This window comes from Neovison vison, chromosome 2, assembly GCF_020171115.1.
Source record: "Neovison vison isolate M4711 chromosome 2, ASM_NN_V1, whole genome shotgun sequence".
In the NCBI taxonomy this organism is placed as follows: domain Eukaryota; kingdom Metazoa; phylum Chordata; class Mammalia; order Carnivora; family Mustelidae; genus Neogale; species Neogale vison.
In genome coordinates this window covers 71,148,516-71,168,801 of record NC_058092.1, presented here as the reverse complement: position 1 = coordinate 71,168,801, position 20,286 = coordinate 71,148,516, and the positions used below count along the sequence as shown (strand labels likewise).

At 34.2% G+C, this 20,286-nt stretch overlaps 1 protein-coding gene across 2 annotated transcripts in view; it reads right to left on the bottom strand.

The window, feature by feature from the left end:
• PRKACB (protein kinase cAMP-activated catalytic subunit beta) overlaps positions 1-20,286 on the bottom strand; it is a 126,836-nt gene that overhangs the window by 55,589 nt on the left and 50,961 nt on the right. Inside the window, exon 1 of one of the 2 annotated variants that reach the window (XM_044238574.1) lies at positions 19,534-19,812. The exons of the other annotated variant lie outside the window; for it this stretch is intronic. Within the exon in view, the coding sequence (XP_044094509.1) occupies positions 19,534-19,717 (184 nt within the window). The 5' untranslated portion in view covers positions 19,718-19,812. Of the gene's footprint in view, positions 1-19,533; positions 19,813-20,286 lie in introns of those variants that run through there. 2 annotated transcript variants of the gene reach the window in all.

The window sequence follows — 20,286 nt, the reverse complement described above, 5'->3', positions numbered from 1 at the left end:
AATACAGAAAGAGAAATAATTTATAATATAAAAATTATAGACTTCAGGGGCACCTGGGTAGCTCAGTGGGTTAAGCCTCTGCCGTTGGCTCAGGTAATGATCTCAGGGTCCGGGGATCGAGCCCCATATCGGGCTCTCTGCCTGCCTCTCTGCCTACTTGTGATTTCTCACTCTGTCAAATAAATAAAATAAAATCTTTAGAAAGACATTATAGACTTCAAAAGTACAATGACCACAATTTACAAACTGACTACATAGACCCAACAGAAGTTCTGAGGCCAAACACTGCATCAGTGAAGGTGAAGACAGATCAATACAAATATCCAAACTGAAAAATACAGAGAACAAAAGATAGGGAAAAAATGAACAGAATCTCACAAATCTGTGGGATAGTAAGGGTAGCAGCATATATTTATAGGAATCCTAGAAAGAGAGGTGAAAGACAAGGGCAAAGAAAAAATATTTGAAGAAATACTGGTTGAAAATCCAACTGGATGGTAAAAAATACACCACAGATACAGAAGTTCAAACAATATCAACTAGAATAAACACAAAGAGATCTGTACCCAGACACATCATACTCAATTTTTTGAAAGACAAAGTCAAAGAGAAAATCTTAAAAGCAGCAAGAGAAAAATGACTAATCATGTACAAGGGAAAAGCAATAGAATTACCAGAAACAGGGAAGTTAGAAGGCAGTGGAATGATATGTTCAGACTGCTAAGAGAAAAAAGAAACAAACCTGTTCACAAAAATTTTCTACCCAAAACACTATTCTCCAAAAACAAAGGCAAATAGACCTTTCCAAATAAATAACAGCTGAGAATGTTTGTTGTAAACAGAAATACTTAAGGATGTCCTTCAGGCTGAAAGGAAATGATACTAGACAATACTCAAATTGACAGGAAGAATGAAGAATACAGGAAATGGTAAAAAATATAAGTAAAAAACTTTATAAATATATACTTTTCTGTCTTCTCTTAATTTCTTTAAAGGACTTAAATTGTATGAAATTGCTATGCTGGGTTTACAAAAATGTACATGTACTATATGTGAAAATAACACAGAGCTGGAGAAGAAATGGAGCTCTATTGGATTAAAATAGCTATATTTCACTAGAATTAAGTCAGTACTATCCTGAAGGAGATTGTGATTAAGATAAAATGTACACTATAACACTTAAACATCAAGAAAATATCTTTTAAAAATTTATTTAAAAAACAAAGAGAAATTAAAATGGTACCTAATACATATTTGTTTAACACTGAAGACATAAAAGAGAAAAATACACAAAAACTATAAGACATATCAAAAACAAATAGCACAAAGGAAGATGGAAATCCAACCATATCAATTATTACATTGAATATGAATGGAATAAAGACAGATTAAAAGGCAGAAATTATCAGACTGGATCAAAAAAAAGTAAGGTCCAACTGTATGCTATCTACAAAAGCCAGATTTGAAGATATAAATAGATTGAAAGGAAAAGAAAAAGAACACCATGCAAAAAGTAACCATAAGACAGCTGGAGTACCTAAATCAGTATCAGACAAAATAGACTTTAAGAGGAAAAAAAAAAAGTACTTCAGGCAAAAAAGGACATAATGATAAAATGGCCAATACATCTTAGAGATTTAACAATTAGAAATCTATATACACTAAACAAAATAGCTCCCAAAATACTAAAACAAAAATAGCAGAATTGAAAGAAGAACTAGATAATTCAACAATTATAGTTGAAGATTTCAATATTCCCCTCTCAATAATTCATGGAAAAACTAGACAGATAATCAGCAAAGATACAGAAAACTTGAATAATACCATTAAAATTTGACACTTATAAAAACATAGCACCTAACATCATCAAAATACATAGTCTTTTCAAGCACAAGTGGAAATTTCCATATTAAGCATAAGCTAAACAATATATTAATCAGAAAGGACTAGAAATCATTCAAAACATGTTCTTTCATTACAGCAGAATTAAATTAGAAATCAACAATAGAAAATCTGGAAAGCCCCAAATATTTGGATTTAAATCACAAAGAGGGGCGCCTGGGTGGCTCAGTGGGTTAAGCCTCTGCCTTCGGCTCGGGTCATGATCCCAGAGTCCTGGGATCGAGCCCCACATCGGGCTCTCTGCTCAGCGGGGAGCCTGCTTCCTCCTCTTTCTGCCTGCCTCTCTGCCTACTTGTGATCTCTGTCAAAAAAAAAAAAAAATCTTTAAATCACAAAGAAATCTAAAGGATGATTAGAAAATATTTTGAACTGAATTAAAAACACCTACAAGAAATCAACATTTATGAAATGGAGATAAAGCAAAGCTTAGAGGGAAATCTGTAGATTTAAACACCTATATTAGAAAAGAAGAAAAGTCTCAAACAATAATCTAAGCTTCTATTACCTTAAGAAACTCAAGAAAGAAGATTAAATTAAACCAAAACCAAACAGCAGGTCAGAGGAAAATTCAATGAAATAGAAAATAGGAAAACAACAGAGAAAATGAATAAGACCAAAGTCTTACTGATAAACCTCAAGCTAGACTGATGAAACATTAAAACTCATGAAACATAATAAAACAAGACAAAATAGGGAAGATACTAATTATCCAAATGAAAAATGAAAGAACATCATCACTGACATTAGAGAAATTTTAAAAAATTATAAGGGAATACTATAAATAACTTTATCTTGATTATGTAACTTAGATGAACTGGACAAATTCATAGAAAGACAAGTTAGTGAAACTAACTCAAGAAGAAAGAGAAAATCTGAGAAGACCTATGAACAAATTAAAATGTTGAATTAGGGCACCTGGGTGGCTCAGTGGGTTGGGCCGCTGCCTTCGGCTCAGGTCATGATCTCAGAGTCCTGGGATCGAGTCTCAAGTCAGGTTCTCTGCTCAGCGGGGAGCCTGCTTCCCCCTCTCTGCCTGACTCTGCCTACTTGTAATCTCTGTCTGTCAAATAAATAAATAAATAAATCTTTAAAAAAAATGATGAATTAATAATTAAAATTGTTCCCACAAGGAAAAGCTCATTTCCATATAGTTTCCTCAGGGTTGTCTATGAAACATCCAAAGATTTAGTACCAATCCTACATAAACTTTTTCAGAATATAAAGGAGGATGTGACACTGCCCATTTTATTCTATAATGTTTGATAACAAAGCTAGACAAAGCTAGGCAAAGATCAAAAGAAAATTACAGACCAATATGCACCACAATGCAACTATCGTAATCAAAATATTAACACACCTAATCCAACAGTATATAAAAAGGATTATATACCATGACCATGTAGGCTTTGTCGCAGGAATGCAAGGTTGGTTCAATACTGAAAATCAATTAGGAAATATGCTGTATTAATAAGATAAAAGACAAAACTACATAATCATCTGAATATATAAGGAAGAAGCATTCCATAAAATTCAACACCTGTGATAAAAGTTTTTAACAAACTAGGACTAGAAGGGAACTTCATCAAGCTAAAAAAGGCATGTGTGTGTGTGGGGATACTCTATAGCTTACCTCATATATAATGGTGAAAGATGGAATATTTTTCCTCCAAGAACTGGGAATAAGGCAAAGATGTTGGCATTCACCACTTCTATGCAATTTTGTGTTAAAAGTTTTAGTCAGTACAATGAGGTAAGAAAAAAGGCGTACAGATTGATAAGAAAGAAAGCTGTCTTTATTTGCAGATGATGTAATTCTATATGTAGAAAATTTTAAGGAATCTACAAAGAAACTGCTAGAACTAAAAAATGAGTTTATTAACATTATAGGATGTAAGATTAATATAGAAAAATCAATAACATTTTAATATACTAGGAACAAACGATCTAAAAGAAACCACTCCATTCACAACAGTGTTAATAGAAATAAAATATTTAAAAATCAATTTTAACAAGACTCTTTCACTAAAAAAATAGGAAACACTGCATAGAAATTAAAGAACATCTATAAAATGCAGAAATATTTCATCTTCATGGATTATAACACTCAATATTGTTAAAAGAGCAATTCTTTACAAATTAATCTACAGATTCAGTACAATTTCTATGAAAAATTCTAGCAGATTTTTTTTAAAGAAACTAATAGCTGATCAAAGGAAACAGTAAACAAAACAAAGAGGCAACCCATGGAATGGGAGAAGATATTCCCAAATGACACTACAGACAAAGGACTGATATCAAGGATCTATAAAGAACTCCTCAAACTCAACACTCAAAAAACAGATAATCACATTAAAAAATGGGCAGAAGGCATGAACAGACACTTCTCCAAAGAAGACATACAAACACTAACAGACACATGAAAAAATGTTCATCAACTTTAGCCATCAGGGAGATGCAAATCAAAACCACAATGAGATACCACTTTACACCAGTTAAAATGGCCAAAATTAACAAGACAGTAAACAGTGCTGGAGAGGATGTGGAGAAAGGTGAACCTGCTTACACTGTTGGTGGGAATGCAAGTTGGTGCAGCCACTTTGGAAAACAGTGTGGAGATTCCTTAAGAAATTAAAAATAGAGCTACCCTATGACCCTGCAATTGCACTTCTGGGTATTTACCCCCAAAATACAGATGTAGTGAAAAGAAGGGCCATCTCATCTGTATTCCCAATGTTCAGAGCAAGAATGACCACAGTTGCCAAACTGTGGAAAGAGCCAAGATGCCCTTCAACAGATGAATGGATAAAGAAGATATGGTCCAAGGAGGGGAGAATTCGAGATAAGTGATACCATAAGATGAAACAATATCAGAAAAATTAGGATTCCAGAAGATGATGAAAGGGTGGGGGGCAGAAGGTATATTGGAGCAAATTATAGTATGGAATTTCCCTAATATGGCAAAGGAAATAAGCATCAAAATCCAGGAGGCACAGAGAAACCCCTCAAAATCAATAAAAATAGGTCCACACCCTGTCATCAAATAGTAAAACTTACATGTCTTAGTGACAAAGAGAAAATCCTGAAGGCAGCTTGGGACAAGAAGTCTGTGACATACAGTGCTAGAAATATTAGATTGGCAGGAGACTTATCCACGGAGACCTGGCAGGCCAGAAAGCACTGGCATGATATATTCAGAGCTTTAAATGAGAAAAATATGCAGCCAAGAATACTATATCCAGCTAGGTTATAAAACAGAAGGAGAGATAAAAAGCTTCCAGGACAAAGAAAAATTAAAAGAATTTTCAAACAACAAACCAGCCCTATAGGAAATATTGAAAGGGATCCTCTATGCAAAGAAAGAGCCTAAAGTAGTAGACCAGAAAGGAAGAGACAATATACAGTAATAGTCACCTAACAGGCAATACAATGGCACTAAGTTCATATCTCTCAATAGTTATCCTGAATGTAAATTGGCTAAATGCCGCAATCAAAAAACACAGGGTATCAAAATGGATAAAAAAACTAGACTCATCAATATACAGTCTACAAGAAACTCATTTTAGACCCAAAGACACCTCCAGGTTGAAAGTGAGGGGGTAAAAAACAATTTACCATGCTAATGGACATCAAAAGAAAGCTGGGGTGGCAATCCTTATATCATATCAATTAGATTTTAAGTTTAAGCCAAAGACTATTATAAGAGATGAGGAAGGACACTATATCATACTTAAAGGGTCTGTCCAACAAGAAAATGTAACATTTTTAAATGTGTATGCCTCTAATATGGGAACAGCCAACTATATAAACCAATTAATAACAAAATCAAAGAAACACATCAATAATAATACAATAATACTAGGGGACTCTAATATCTCCCTCACTGAAATGGACAGATCATCCAAGCAAAAGATCAACAAGGAAATAAAGGCCTTAAATGACACACTGGATCAGATGGACATCACAGATATATTAGAACATTCCATCCCAAAGCAACAGAATACACATTCTTCTCTAGTGCACATGGAACATTCTCCAGAATAGATCACATCTGGGTCACAAATCAGGTCTCAACCAGTACCAAAAGATTGGGATCATTTCTTGCATATTTTAAGACCACAATGCTCTGAAGCCAGAACTCAATCACAAGAGGAGAGTTGGAAAGAACAGAAATACATGGATGCTAAAGAGCATCCTACTAAAGAATGAATGGGTCAACCAGGAAATTAAAGAAGAATTGAAAAAACTCATGGAAACAAGTGAAAATGAAAACACAATGGTTCAAAATCTGTGGGACACAGCAAAGGCGGTCCTGAGAGAGAAGTATATAGCGATATAAGCCTTTCTCAAGAAACAAGAAAGGTCTCAAATACACAACCTAACCCTACACCTAAAGGAGTTGGAGAAAGAAGAGCAAACAAAGCCTAAACCCAGCAGAAGAGAAATAATAAAAGATCCGAACAGAAAACAATGAAATAAAAACCAAAAGAACAGTAGAACAAATCAATGAAACTAGGAGCTGGTTCTTTGAAAGAATTAATAAGATTGATAAACCCCTGGCCAGACTTATCAAAAAGAAAAGAGAAAGGACCCAAATAAATAAAATCATGAATGAAAGAGGAGATCACAACCAAGACCAAAGAAATACAAACAATTATAAGAACATATTACAAGCAACTATAGTCCAGCAAATGTGACAATCTGGAATAAATGGATGCATTCCTAGAGATGTAAAAACTACCAAAACTGAACCAGGAAGAAATAGAAAACTTGAACAGACCCCTAACCACAAGGAGATTGAAGCAGTCAACAAAAATCTCCCAAAAAAGAAGAGCCCAGGACTAGATGGCTTCCCAGGGAAATTACACCAAACATTTAAAGAATTAATACCTATTCTCCTGAAACTGTTCCAAAAAAAAAAAAAAAAAAAAAAAGAAAAGAAAGAAAGAAAGAGAAAAGAAATAGAAATAGAAATGGAAGGAAAACTTCCAAACTCATTTTATGAGGCCAGCATTACTTTGATCCCAAAACCAGACAAAGACCCCATCAAAAAGGAGAATTATAGACCAATATCCTTGATGAACACAGAAGCGAAAATTCTCACCAAAATACTAGCCAATAGGCTCCAACAGTACATTAAAAGGATTATTAACCACAGCCAAGTGGGATTTATTCCTGGGCTGCAAGGTTGGTCAACGTTTGCAAATCAATCAATGTGATACAATACATTAATAAAAGAAAGAACAAGAACCATATGATACTCTCAATCGATGCTAAAAATGCATTTGACAAAGTACAGCATCCTTTCTTGATCAAAGCTCTTCAAAGTGTAGGGACAGAGGGTACATACCTCAATATCATCAAAGTCATCTATGAAAAACCCACAGTGAATATCATTCTCAATGGGGAAAAACTGAGAGCTTTTCCCCTAAGGTCAGGAACAGGACAGGGATTTCCACTATATCCCCTGCTATTCAACATAGTACTAGAAGTCCTAGCCTCAGCATTCAGAAAACAAAAAGAAATTAAAGGCATCCAAACAGGCAAAGGAGAAGTCAAACTATCACTCTTCGCAGATGATATGATACTATATGTGGAAAACCCAAAAGACTCCACTCCAAAACTGCTAGAACTGGTACAGGAATTCAGTAAAGTGTAGGATATAAAATCAATGCACAGAAATCAGTTGCATTTCTCTACACCAACAACAAGACAGAAGAAAGAGAAATTAAGGAGTCAATCCCATTTACAACTGCACCCAAAACTATAAGATACCTAGGAATAAACCTAACCAAAGAGGCTAAGAATCTATACTCAGAAAACTATAAAGTACTCATGAAAGAAATTGAGGAAGACACAAAGAAATGGCAAAATGTTCCATGCTCCTGGATTGGAAGAATAAATATTGTAAAAATGTCTATGCTACCTAAAGCAATCTACACATTAAATGCAATTCCTATCAAAATACCATCTATTTTCTTCAAAGAAATGGAACAAATAATCCTAAAAGAATAAATAATCCAATCAAGAAATGGCAGAGGATATAAACAGATATTTCTGCAAAGACATCCAGATGGCCAACAGACACATGAAAAAGTGTTCCACATCAGTCAGCATCAGGGAAATACTAATCAAAACCATGGTGAGATACTACCTCATACCGATCTAAATGGTAAAATTAACAAGTCAGGAAATGACAGGTGCAGGAGAGGACACGGAGAAAGGAGAACCCCCCTATACTGTTGGTGGGAATGCAAACTGGTCCAACCACTCTGGAAAATACCATGGAGGTTCCTCAAAAAGTTGGAAATAAAGCTACCCTACAACCCAGCAATTGCACTACTAGGTATTTACCGTAAAGATACAAATGTAGTGGTTGGAAGGGGCACGTGCACCCAAATGTTTATAGCAGCAATGTCCACAATAGCCAAACTATGGAAAGAACCTAGATGCCCATCAATAGTTGAATGGATAAAGAAGAAGTGGTATGTATATATATATAATGGAATACTATACACCCATCAAAAGAAATGAAATCTTGCCATTTGTGATGACATGGATGGAACTAGAGGGTATTATACTGAGCGAAATAAGTCAATCAGAGAAAGACAATTATCATATGATCTCCCTCATATGGGGATTTTGAGAGGTAGAGTGGGGAGTTTGGGGGCTAGAGAAGGAAAAAAATGAAACAAGATGGGATCAGGAGACAAATCACAAGATACTCTTAATCTCCCAAAACAAGCTGAGGGTTACTGGGCGGAGGGAGGGTATGGAGAGGGTGGTTGGTTTACGGACATTGAGGAGGGTATATGATATGGTGAGTGCTGTGAAGTATGTAAGCCTGACGATTCACAGACCTGTACCCCTGGGACAAATATACATTATATGTTAATAAAAATAATTAAGAAGATATGGTCCACATATACAATGGAATATTATGCCTTCATCAGAAAGGATGAATACCCAACTTTTGTATCAACATGAATGGGATTGGAGGAAATTATGCTGAGTGAAGTAAGTCAAGCAGAAAGAGTCAATTATCATTTGGTTTCACTTACTTGTGGAGCATAAGGAATAACATGGAGGACACTGGGAGAAGAGGAAGAGAAGTGAGTTGGGGGAAATCAGAGGAGGGGATGAACCATGAGAGACTGTGGACTCTGACAAACAAACTGAGGGTTTTGGAGGGGAGGGGGTGGAGGGTTGGGTGAGCATGGTGGTAGGTATTAAGGAGGGCATGTATTATATGGTGTACTGGGTGTGGTGCATAAACAATGAATCTTGGAACACTGAAAAAAATAAAATTAAAAAAAAAGAAACTGATAGCTGATGCTAAAAATTGGATTAAAAAAGTACAGTAAAAATTGGATAGCCATATGAAGGGGGGAAGGACTTCACTCCATGCCTCACATCATAAATACAAAGACAACTAAAAAAATGGATTTCTGGATGAAAGCAGAGACTAAAAATCATCATTGCCTTGGGTTAGACAATGATTTGATTTAGCAACAAAAGTACAAAGTATAAAGGAAAAAATGATAAACTGTACTTCATTAAAATCACAAACTTTTAGTCTTCAAAGACATCATTTAAGAAAATAAGACAAGCCATAGACCAAGAGTAAATATTTGCAAATTATGTATTTGGTAAAGAACTTGTGTTTAGAATATATATAGAATTTTTAAGACTTGGTAATAAGAAGGCAAAAATCCTGTTTTGAAGGTGGGCAAAAGATTTGAAAATTTCTCCAAAGAAGATACACAAATGGCTTCTAAGAACATATGAAAATATGCTCAACATCATCAATTATTAGGGAAATACAAACTGAAATCACAATGAAATACCAATTCACATATAACAGAATGGTTATAATTAAAAAGACTGATGATATCAAGTATTAACAAGAATGTGAAGAAACTATAACCCTCATATATTGCTGGTGGTAATGTAAAAGTGTAAAGCCACTTAAAACAATTTGCAAGTTTCTTAAAAGAATAAACATAAACTTAGTCTATGACCCAGCAATTCTACTCCTAGATATCTGCTTAAGAGGACTAAAAGCAGAAAAACTGCTCAGTCTTGTATGCAAATGTTTATCACGACATTATCCAAATAATCCAAAACTGGAAATAACCTTAATGTTTATCAGTTGCTGAATGGTTAAACAAAATATATTATACCCATAAAGCATGCTATAATTCAGCAATAAAATTATTGTTATGTTCTTTCACATGGATAAACATCAAAAACATAACTTTAAGTGCAAGAAGTCAGAAACAACAGATTACATGTTGTATAATTCCATTTATATAAAACATCCAGAAATGAAAAATCTGTAATGACAAAAATCTATAGGGACAGAAAATTTTAGAGGTAGAAAATGTCCAGAAAAGGAAATCTGTAGGCCCAGAAAACATCAGAGTTTGTCTGTGGTTTAGATGAAAAGTGGAGACTGACTGCCAACGGGTATAAAACTTTCTGAAGTGATGGAAATATTCTAAAAATGAATTGTGGAGATGGCTGCACAATTCTACAAATTTATTAATAAACACTGAACTCTACATTGAACTCCAATGACAAAGTTTTATGGTATATAAATTATACTTAATTTTTTAAAAGTTGTCATTGTTCCTGGGTGGTTCAGTTACGTCCCAACTCTTGATTTCAGCTGATGTCATGGTCTTAGGGTTGTGATATTGAGCCCTCTGTTATATCTGGCTCCACGCTCAGTGGGGAGTCTGCTTAAGATTCTTTCCCTCTTTCTCTAGCCTTCTGCCCCTCCCCATGCTTGCAAGGGCACATGTATGCACTCTCTCTCTCATTCTCTCACTCTCCAATAAATAAATAAATCTTTAAAATAAAACGTTGTCAAGTGCTCCTCTATGTAAGTAGAGACAGTTGACTGAAGCAAGGATCTTCTTTGCCCTGGGAAGAATCACTTCAGTGGACAACTTAATTATGTAAGTGTAAAGCTAGCAGGCATTCATTAGCTGGGGGGAATGACCTAACAAAAACCCTTTGGAGCTAGTAAAGGCTGTTCCTTCCCAAACCTAATGGTAAACAAAATTAATTAAAGAGGCGGAGGTAAGTAGATCTACATTAAAAATAAAATGGGGATCCTGAAAGGGAAGGATTAAAACTAGACATCATTCTTTCTAAGGTTTAGAATTACCAGAATTTCTTTCATGAATTTTAGTGATAGTATCTGTGGTCCATAAGTAGGAAGGCACACTAAACAAGCTTTATCAAAACGGAAAGGAGAATCTGAGTTGGTGATTTAGGGTTTAAATTAGAGGCACTCTAGGCCAAATTTAGTGTCTACAGAGGATGTATAGGCAAAACAATAGAAGGCCAGACAGACTAAATCACACAGTATAAATCCTGAGTAAAAAGCATATTCATTCAGTGCCCATTTGTTCTTAAATGGAATAAGAGGCCTCTGAAATCAACTTTTCTAATGGTTCAAGGATACTAAAGTCCAATATTAATATGAAAATCATTTTATATTTTTGTTTAAAAATCATTTTATATTTTTATAAAAAATAATGGTATAAAATTCAATTATTAAAAAAATACCATGAGGACCAAACAAAATTTATCTGTGAGCTATATCTGAGTTACAGACAACCAGTTTGCTATTCCTGCACAAGATGTTCAAGAAAGGAAGGCTGATTTTGGTACAGTGTGGGGAAAGGGCTGAAAGATAATGTCACACATTCGACCTGGCGTGGAAGTCAGGCTTATGAAGCATTTAAGCATAAATTAAGGAAACTAAATCCTGTGCTATATCCCCTGGATAAACATAACACTGGAAAGGGTGGTCATCCTCCTATTAAGAACCAAAAGGTCTCCACAAGGGTCAGTGTCATCACATCAAGAGCAAGGATACATCAAATTCTTGGGGATAAGTTTTTTTTTTTTGTTTTTTTTTTTTAAAGATTTTATTTATTTATTTGAGAGAGAGAGAGACAGTGAGAGAGAGCACGAGCGAGGAGAACGTCAGAGAGCGAAGCAGACTCCCCATGGAGCTGGGAGCCCGATGCGGGACGCCTGGGTGGCTCAGTTGGTTGGACGACTGCCTTCGGCTCAGGGCGTGCTCCTGGAGTCCCGGGGATAAGTTTTAATCCACGAAACCATGTAGCAGTGGCAAAATAAAAAATGAGACCACTAGCTTATATACTAATCAAAATTCTCACCTCTTTATTCATGCTTTGAAAGGAAGATTAGCCTCTCTGTAATGAGTAAACTGTCAAAAGTTTAGCAGTATGTGAAAGGGGAGTGGAAGGAGACACCAAGAAAAGAGCAACTTAGCAGATGTGCTAATATAAACAGATTAGTATAAGTGATTAATCTGAATATTTAAAAGATGAAACCTTATTTGTATCATAAGTGGCCATACTAGTTATACAACTAGTTAAAAGCTCGTTAAAAACAGCCATTATTTTAGGACTTTGCAAGTAATATTCAATCCTTCAGAGAATGTATCAGTCCAGTTTTGATTTATTAGCTCTTTTTGGAAGGCATCTTATTTTCAAACTTCTCTTTCTAGCCTGTTCATCTTCTTGGTCCTCATAATGCACACACTGTCTCTCATCTGACAGGAAACCCAAGACACAAAATCTTTGCTACAGGAGCCAGAGACCCATTTTTCTTACACACATACAGAAAGATTTCACAGAATAGGTTCTAAAAGCATGGACTTTGGAGCCAGACCACCTGGGTTCAAATTTCTTCCTATTTAGGTATGTTATCTTGAAGAAATTACTGTCCCTCAATGTGCTTTAGTCTCTTCATCTGTAAACCCTACTGGGCTTTTTAAGGAATTACATGAATGAATACATGCAATGTCCTTAAAACAATGTCTGACAATAGATAAATGTTTCATATGATAATGTATATGACAATATTCCATCCAGGGAATATGGGAATGAAGGGATAAGAGTCACAGCTATATTGCACAATCAGAAGTATGTGATATACTTTATAAGATGTCTGAATCTCCAAGTAGATTATTGTCTGTTGACTACCAAGGAACATATAATGATAATGCTCTATTTGTCAACTAAAATATGTCTTTTAGTTATGCTCCTAATAATTGATCAGTTTTGAAAAGTGGAGAATTCTGATAAAAACTAATAATAAAGGAGAAAATAAGGCAGGGAATTTAAACATCTTCTCTGAATAGTGAAACAAATTCAACTCCAAAAGATTATATTACTTGTATATCTGGGGTGTAATTAATACAAAAGTCTTAAAATAGTCATAACAGTTCTCCAAATTTGTCCTATAAAATATAAAAATAATATATACAAAGATTTCACTAAAAGGATGTTTATCACAGCATTTTTTTGTATAATAACAAAAATTTAAAACAATCTAGATGGCCAGTGATCAGTTAAATAAATTGTGTTACATCCTTCAATTGAATACAAATTGAATACAATTGAATACAAAACAGCCATCTTAAAATGTATTGTGTAACAACTCTTTATGACAAGCAAAAATGTAATAAAATACTGTGCACTAAAAGATCCAAATTGAGGGGCTGGTGGAAATTTGTTTATCTATGCAAAAACCAGTCTATATATACAAAAGATATCTAGAGCTACAAGACTATATGTACAAAAGATGTTAGCAGTGGTTATCTTTTGGTGGAATTGTGTGATTTCTTTTTTTTGTTGTTGTTCTTTTCTAAGGTTTGCAAATTTTCTCCTATTATTTGGTAATAGGATTAAAATATTACTAGGGAAAAAGTGCTTCTCTAACTTTAATGTGCATATCAATCAGCTGGATAATTCTGTTAAAATGAAGATTCTGACTCAGGTTTGATAGGGCCTGAGGGTTTTTCTTTTTTTAAAAAATATTTTATTTATTTATTTGTCAGAGAGAGAGAACACAAGCAGGGGGAACAACAGGCAGAGAGAGAAGCAGAATCCCTGCTAAGCAAGGAGCCCGATGTGGGACTCTATCCAGGACCCAGGGATCAGGACATAAGCCAAAGGCAGACACTTAACTGACTGAGTCACCCAGGCATCCAGAGCATCTTCCTTTGCAACAGGCTCCCAGGGGATGCACACTTCGAGCAGCAAGACAATACCTACAATATATACTTAATCTTCCTTTTTCTCTAACCACGTAGTATGGTTACTCTTGGAAAACACAAGCAAATAGAAGCTCTCTGCCTACTTGTGATCTCTCTCTGTCAAATAAATAAATAAAATCTTTAAAAAAAAAAAGAAGCTACTCTTTATGTTATTACACTTGATATACAATATGGCATTGCTAAGTAGCCCATGGAAACATTTTCTAATGTTAAATTACTTAATTTTCCCATTAGTTTAGTATAAGGTCTGCTGATTATTCAAGTTCTTATAAGCAATCATGATAAAAATGCACAGATAATGCTGAAGAGTTTAGTGCCTCTGGAAAGTGGTATTTTCCATGTTCAGGTCAGCATCTTACTGCTTTTGGTTAGTAACCATAAGCCTTTGAAATAAATCGCAAAGATCATAGTAGAACAAATTAAAGAATGCTTGTTAGTGTAAGACCATAGTGATATTTAAAGGCAATCTAACAAACAACTCAGTGTTTATTGAGAAATAGGCTGGTAATACCAAAAATAAATTGACAAATTTATGCCCTCTAGGAGTTCAAAGTCAAATATGGGAGATATGGCGTTAGAGAGGAGTAGGGAATTTGGGTGAATTGGAAGGGGAGGTGAACCATGAGAGACTATGGACTCTGAAAAACAGTCTGAGGGGTTTGAAGTGGCGGGGGGGGTGGGAGGTTGGGGTACCAGGTGGTGGGTATTATAGAGGGCACGGCTTGCATGGAGCGCTGGGTGTGGTGAAAAAATAATGAATACTGTTTTTCTGAAAATAAATAAATTGGGGAAAAATATGGGAGATATGTAACTTAAGGAATAATGTAATATAACTTTAATAATAAAACTATTACTAAAAAAGTAATAAAAACTTTATTATATCTATAAATAAACAATAATTGAGTGAGCATAAGATGATAGGAGAACAAAGAAGATTATGAATTTTATTGGAATGAAAAATAGGAAAAGAATGCTCTGGTGATTTTTGTTAGAGATAATAATTGAACAGAGTCTGAACATAAGAGCAGATCTTACCACTGGTGGGAGGAAGGAAAAGGAATTCCAGAGAGAAGAAACATCTTAAATTAGCACTGTTATTGTAAAGGGAATCCAGTGTCTGACTATTCATTTGCCATGGTCATGTACTGACCAAAAGTCTTCGTTGTAAACACCCACCCAGCTCAAATAGAAAATCTTTAGTATCCAAATACATTTCATGGCAGAAGAAGCAAGTTAACTTTTCCTTTATTATGCTAGGTAAAATTAAAATTCTTTAGGCCCTTTTAACAAAGACTGCACATATATTATCTTCCGCTTTAAAAAAACAGATTAGCTCCCCACTGTCTATTAGAATGTAGTTCAAAATTCTGAGTATATGATAGATTTCCAAGATCAGATCTACAGGCTACCCTTCTAATATCTTACCATGTCTTTTAAGTAAATCCTGAATTTTCATGTTTTCACATATTTGTGTATGTTATTTATTTTCTTATATTAAAATAACCTTTTCCTCCTCTTCTGAGTCTCAGAAGTCAATTCATTCTTCATATTCTTGAAGGTCGTCCCATCTCCCTTTAATGTTAATTTCTTCTTACACTAAGCTCCTACAGTAAACTAACAATTTTAAGTAACCATTTCACTATACCTTAAATATTATGTTGGTTGTATGTTTGCTCTTCCTACTCTTGTTTTTGAGGGTAAGAACTAGATCTTATTTTTCCCATAGCCCATTTGTAGACCATGATACAGTAAATTCTCAAAAACATTTGCCAAATGACTAAAAATGGATTGCTACCAAGAAACTTATGGAATAGCTGCTGATAGAAAAAGCAGATAAAAGGATAATGTGGATGGTGTTCTAGCTTAGAAGTTACAATGGGGAAAAAAAGGAAGTTGCAGTAACACAGATTCAGTGGCCTAAGAAATAAACATGAAAGGGGTATCTGGGTGACTCAGTCAGTTACGTGTCTGACTCTTGATTTCAATTCATGACATGACCTCAGGGTCATGAGATCCAGCCCCGCATTGGGCTCCACATTCAGTATGGAGTCTGCTTGAGATTTCTCTCTCTCCCACTGCTCCTCCCTGCCCCTCTCTAAAATGAATAAATTAATCTTCAAGGGAAAAAAAAAAGAAACATGAAAGTGAATTGTCTTAAAGATTGTATGAGCGGGGCGCCTGGGTGGCTCAGTGGGTTAAGCCGCTGCCTTCGGCTCAGGTCGTGATCTCAGGGTCCTGGGATCGAGTCCCACATCGGGCTCTCTGCTCAGCAGGGAGCCTGCTTCCTCCTCTCTCTCTCTGCCTGCCTCTCTGCCTACTTGTGATCTCTCTCTGTCAAATAAATAAATAAAATCTTTAAAAAAAAAAAAAAAAAGATTGTATGAGCTTTGGAAAGGTAAAACTAACTAGATAAAGTGGCCTGATAAACCCTTTTAGTTATCTAATCCTACCTGAAGAAATCTATATACAAAATTGTGTATTTGTTTAATATGATATGTAAATCTAAGATTCACTCATACAGCTTTTTATCTACCAGAAAAATAGCTTGTCAATTCATGGGGAAGGAGAATAAAAAAAAGTGTTTGATGGTATTCACCTATTTAGTCCTTAAAATGTTTATATTAGACATTCATTAAGTGTATAAAGTCCAAGATTTAAATCGTGAAAACTTCAATTAAGTTCAGCATTGTATAATTTGATATACCACTTATGATCAAAGGAAGATTTAAAAGGTAACCATAATACATTTGCTACAAAGACAATTCAATGAACATCAATACTCCTGTTCATTCTGAGTCAGAACAAAAAGCAGAATTCCTCCATGTTTTTCTTTTGAACTTCTTGTACTTATATGTAGATGGAATCAGCTGTTAAATATTTATGTTATCAAACAGGAATTCCTATTACTTAGTTTAATAACAGAAGATAAAACACAGTTCTGCGTGGCTTTTATACTGTATTTCTTCCTATATTTACTATCACTAGAGAAAAAACTTGGATTAAAACTTGTTACATTTCATAAATGCTTAAATTGGTAATTAATCTTTACTCAACAGGCAATTTAAAAAAATTACATGTATTTTCTGTGCTTAGTTGATTTCTTAAAATAGCACTTTTGGAACAAGCATATTCAGAATGTTTATTATCAGGAGATAGTACATTGTTTTTTCTTGTCAAACAAGTCATACAAGTAGAATGCTTTAAGTAGCTTTGAAGAATGTGGTTTTCATAAAAACTTCATATAGTAAAAGTTCCTTCTATAACTCACTCTGTAAATGGTAATTTGTGCTTTCATCACAAAATAAACCCTGGAATTTTGAAATGATAGGATTTCTGTTTCTGTTGCATCAGTGTTTTCTCCTCTACAGTAACACACTCCATAACAGAAAACTAGAGCTTGTGTTTACTATACCCATCATTATGTATATAAAATTATTGTGTCTTTTGATATTTTGGGGATATGAAAGAGAGAAGAGAGTAGAAGAATACTTGATTAATGAATATTCAGTTATTCTAAATATTTCTTGAGTCATGCCTATTATTTACAGGGCTACAAGGCCTGCACCTAATTTTACTTGTGTTACAAGTGTACTATTTATTTTATTTTGTGACATCACAATTCAGAAAAATGTTAACAGCATTTTATCAGTCTCTTTTTTCTTTTTTCTTTTTTTAAGATTTTATTTATTTATTTGACAGCATTTTATCAGTCTCTTTTTTCTTTTTTCTTTTTTTAAGATTTTATTTATTTATTTGACCGACAGAGATCACAAGTAGGCAGAGAGGTAGGCAGTGGGCGGGGGGGGGGGTTTCCCCGCTGAGCAGAGAGCCCGATGTGGGGCTCAATTCCAGGACCCTAGAATCACAACCTGAGCCAAAGGCAGAGGCTTTAACCCACTGAGCCACCCAGGCGCCCCATCAGTCTCTTTTTTCTAAAAGAAATCATGCTCATGATGTTATCTTCAATTGTTAGTTTTAGGATGTGTTTCAGAAAACATCAGAGGCCCCATACATTTTTTAAAAATGGTGACAGTATGGTTCAAACATAAGTTTTATTACAAGCCTGTGATCTCATTCATTCATCAAACACATTTGAGATACATTTACTAAACAGACACCTACTATGTCTGTTTTGGAGGAGTAGGTACTAGTGAAACAGAAACTAATTCAGTACTGTCCCCATTCTTAATTGAATGCTTAATTAAAAGGTCTTCCAAATGCATGAAAAAGATTTCCAAAGGGACCTAGAAGAGTGCAATTTAATAGAACAGGACAAGTGGAATGAATAACAAACTTCTGCTGTTTGGTTAATTTTAATAATGTAGAATTATTTCTAATATTTAACAGTTCATTACCTTGAAGATATTTGAGATTCCTCATCTATCGACCTGCTTTACAGTAAGGATTAATTATAAACAATCAAAACCTTCAAGGAAGAAGAATTTTAACAATATATGTGTTCTTTACTTTCTCTTTATAAAACAGCTCAAAGAAGGTAAAAAAAATTCTGATGCAGTAAATAAAAAGTTCAAATAAACTTCTATAGAACCATGAAGGTACTGTAAAAAACCAAGGCTGAATTTTGTAAACCATTCTTGGTTTGTTTTGTTTTTTTAAACTGAGTTTTAAACTGCTATGGAATATATAAACATAAAAAAGCAAAACCTAGTGCTATTTGATCATCAAACACATCAAAAAGGGCAAAGGTACCAAGGGTAATTCTATTGTTCCTTTAATCACAATGACAAAAATACCTTGGGGAGGGTATTTTTGGTGAGATGTGGAATGGAGGTACTGGTATTGTTTATATCTTATCTTTTAAAGTGCATGTCACCAAAAATGGTTACATTTTAGCAAAGCATCAAGTTCAAACATTTTAACATGCCTGGAAAGAATGTGATGTATGCATAAACAAGTTTTTCCTCCTTTAACCACAATTAAAATAACATAAAATAAAATTATAAAAGCTTTTGATATTTATTATGTTATAAATATAAGATTTTACATAGAGTAATTATACTATGCTTTCATATTAGAAATCCTGCTTATAAAAAAACCTGAAGTAACTTTCACACAGGTACTTAAAAATAAAAAATGGTAAACACAGTAGAACTTTAATTCTAAATTCCAGAGTCTTCTGCCCTTTTAAATTTTAAGGATTATAAATCCAAAAAACTTTTTAAAAAATAAACTGATTATTCTTCCTAAAATTTAGGCTTTTCACTTTCATATAAGAACAAAAAATAAAAACAAACTAACATTCACTAGACATTACATAAAATTCTGTAGAAAATTTCCTACTGACATGTGACTTAATGGTCACATATAAAACAAAACAATGAACTACACGATTCAGTTCAACTTATAATCAAGTTTTGTGGAATTTTGCAACTTCATCCTGCAAAATGTCCTTGTACAAATCACAAAAAGACAAAACATTGTTCTTTATGTTTGATTCTAAAACTCCAATTAGTATTTTAGCTTCTAGTTAAAATGTATCATTAAAAACAAAACAAAACAAAACTTACTTGATCTGTCCCATAAAGCAGTATGCTCAGAGAAATGAAGGCTGTCATTTTCCAGAGCAGTTTTCTGATCATGTGCAGTACTTTTAGAATGTCTATGAAATAATCGGCTAGCAAAACCTTCCAATTTCTGAAGAGCAGTTGTACCTGTATACTGGTTACAGGGTAGTTCTTTATAAGCTGCCATTCATGTGCATTTGCACTTTACTTAAAGTAAATGAAAATATTTTCAGAAGGAGCTCAACAAGTTCTTACACAGAAGCTAAGAGCTATGCATGTGTCAAACTTCCTGTTTGCAGGGTATTCAAACCACTACTGCTGCTCTGTTTCCTGTTAATATAAAACAGTACATTACTGAGCCTTTCTTAGCAAACCCTTCATCTCAACTAGAGATGGGTATTTTAAAGACTTGCAATATCAGTGTAAATGGTTTTATGCTTAAGAGTGTTTAATATCAGTGAGAACATTAAAGATAAGACTTTATATACAGACTGAAAAAAACTTTTCAAAAAGAAAACTAGTTAAACATGTATTACAACTCTATGCAAACAATTCAAGGCCAAACCACTCTCCAAATATAATATGTTAAAAAGGTTGTGTGGGTTTTTTTTTTTTTTTCAGGAAATCAGCTAATGTACAGATTTTATGAATCCTGATAAGCAGTTAACTTTTCATTGAAAACTCATATAAAATGGATATTAAAAGCCCTTGCAAAACAACTTTATAACATGTTTTAACTAAGAAATATCTGAACTA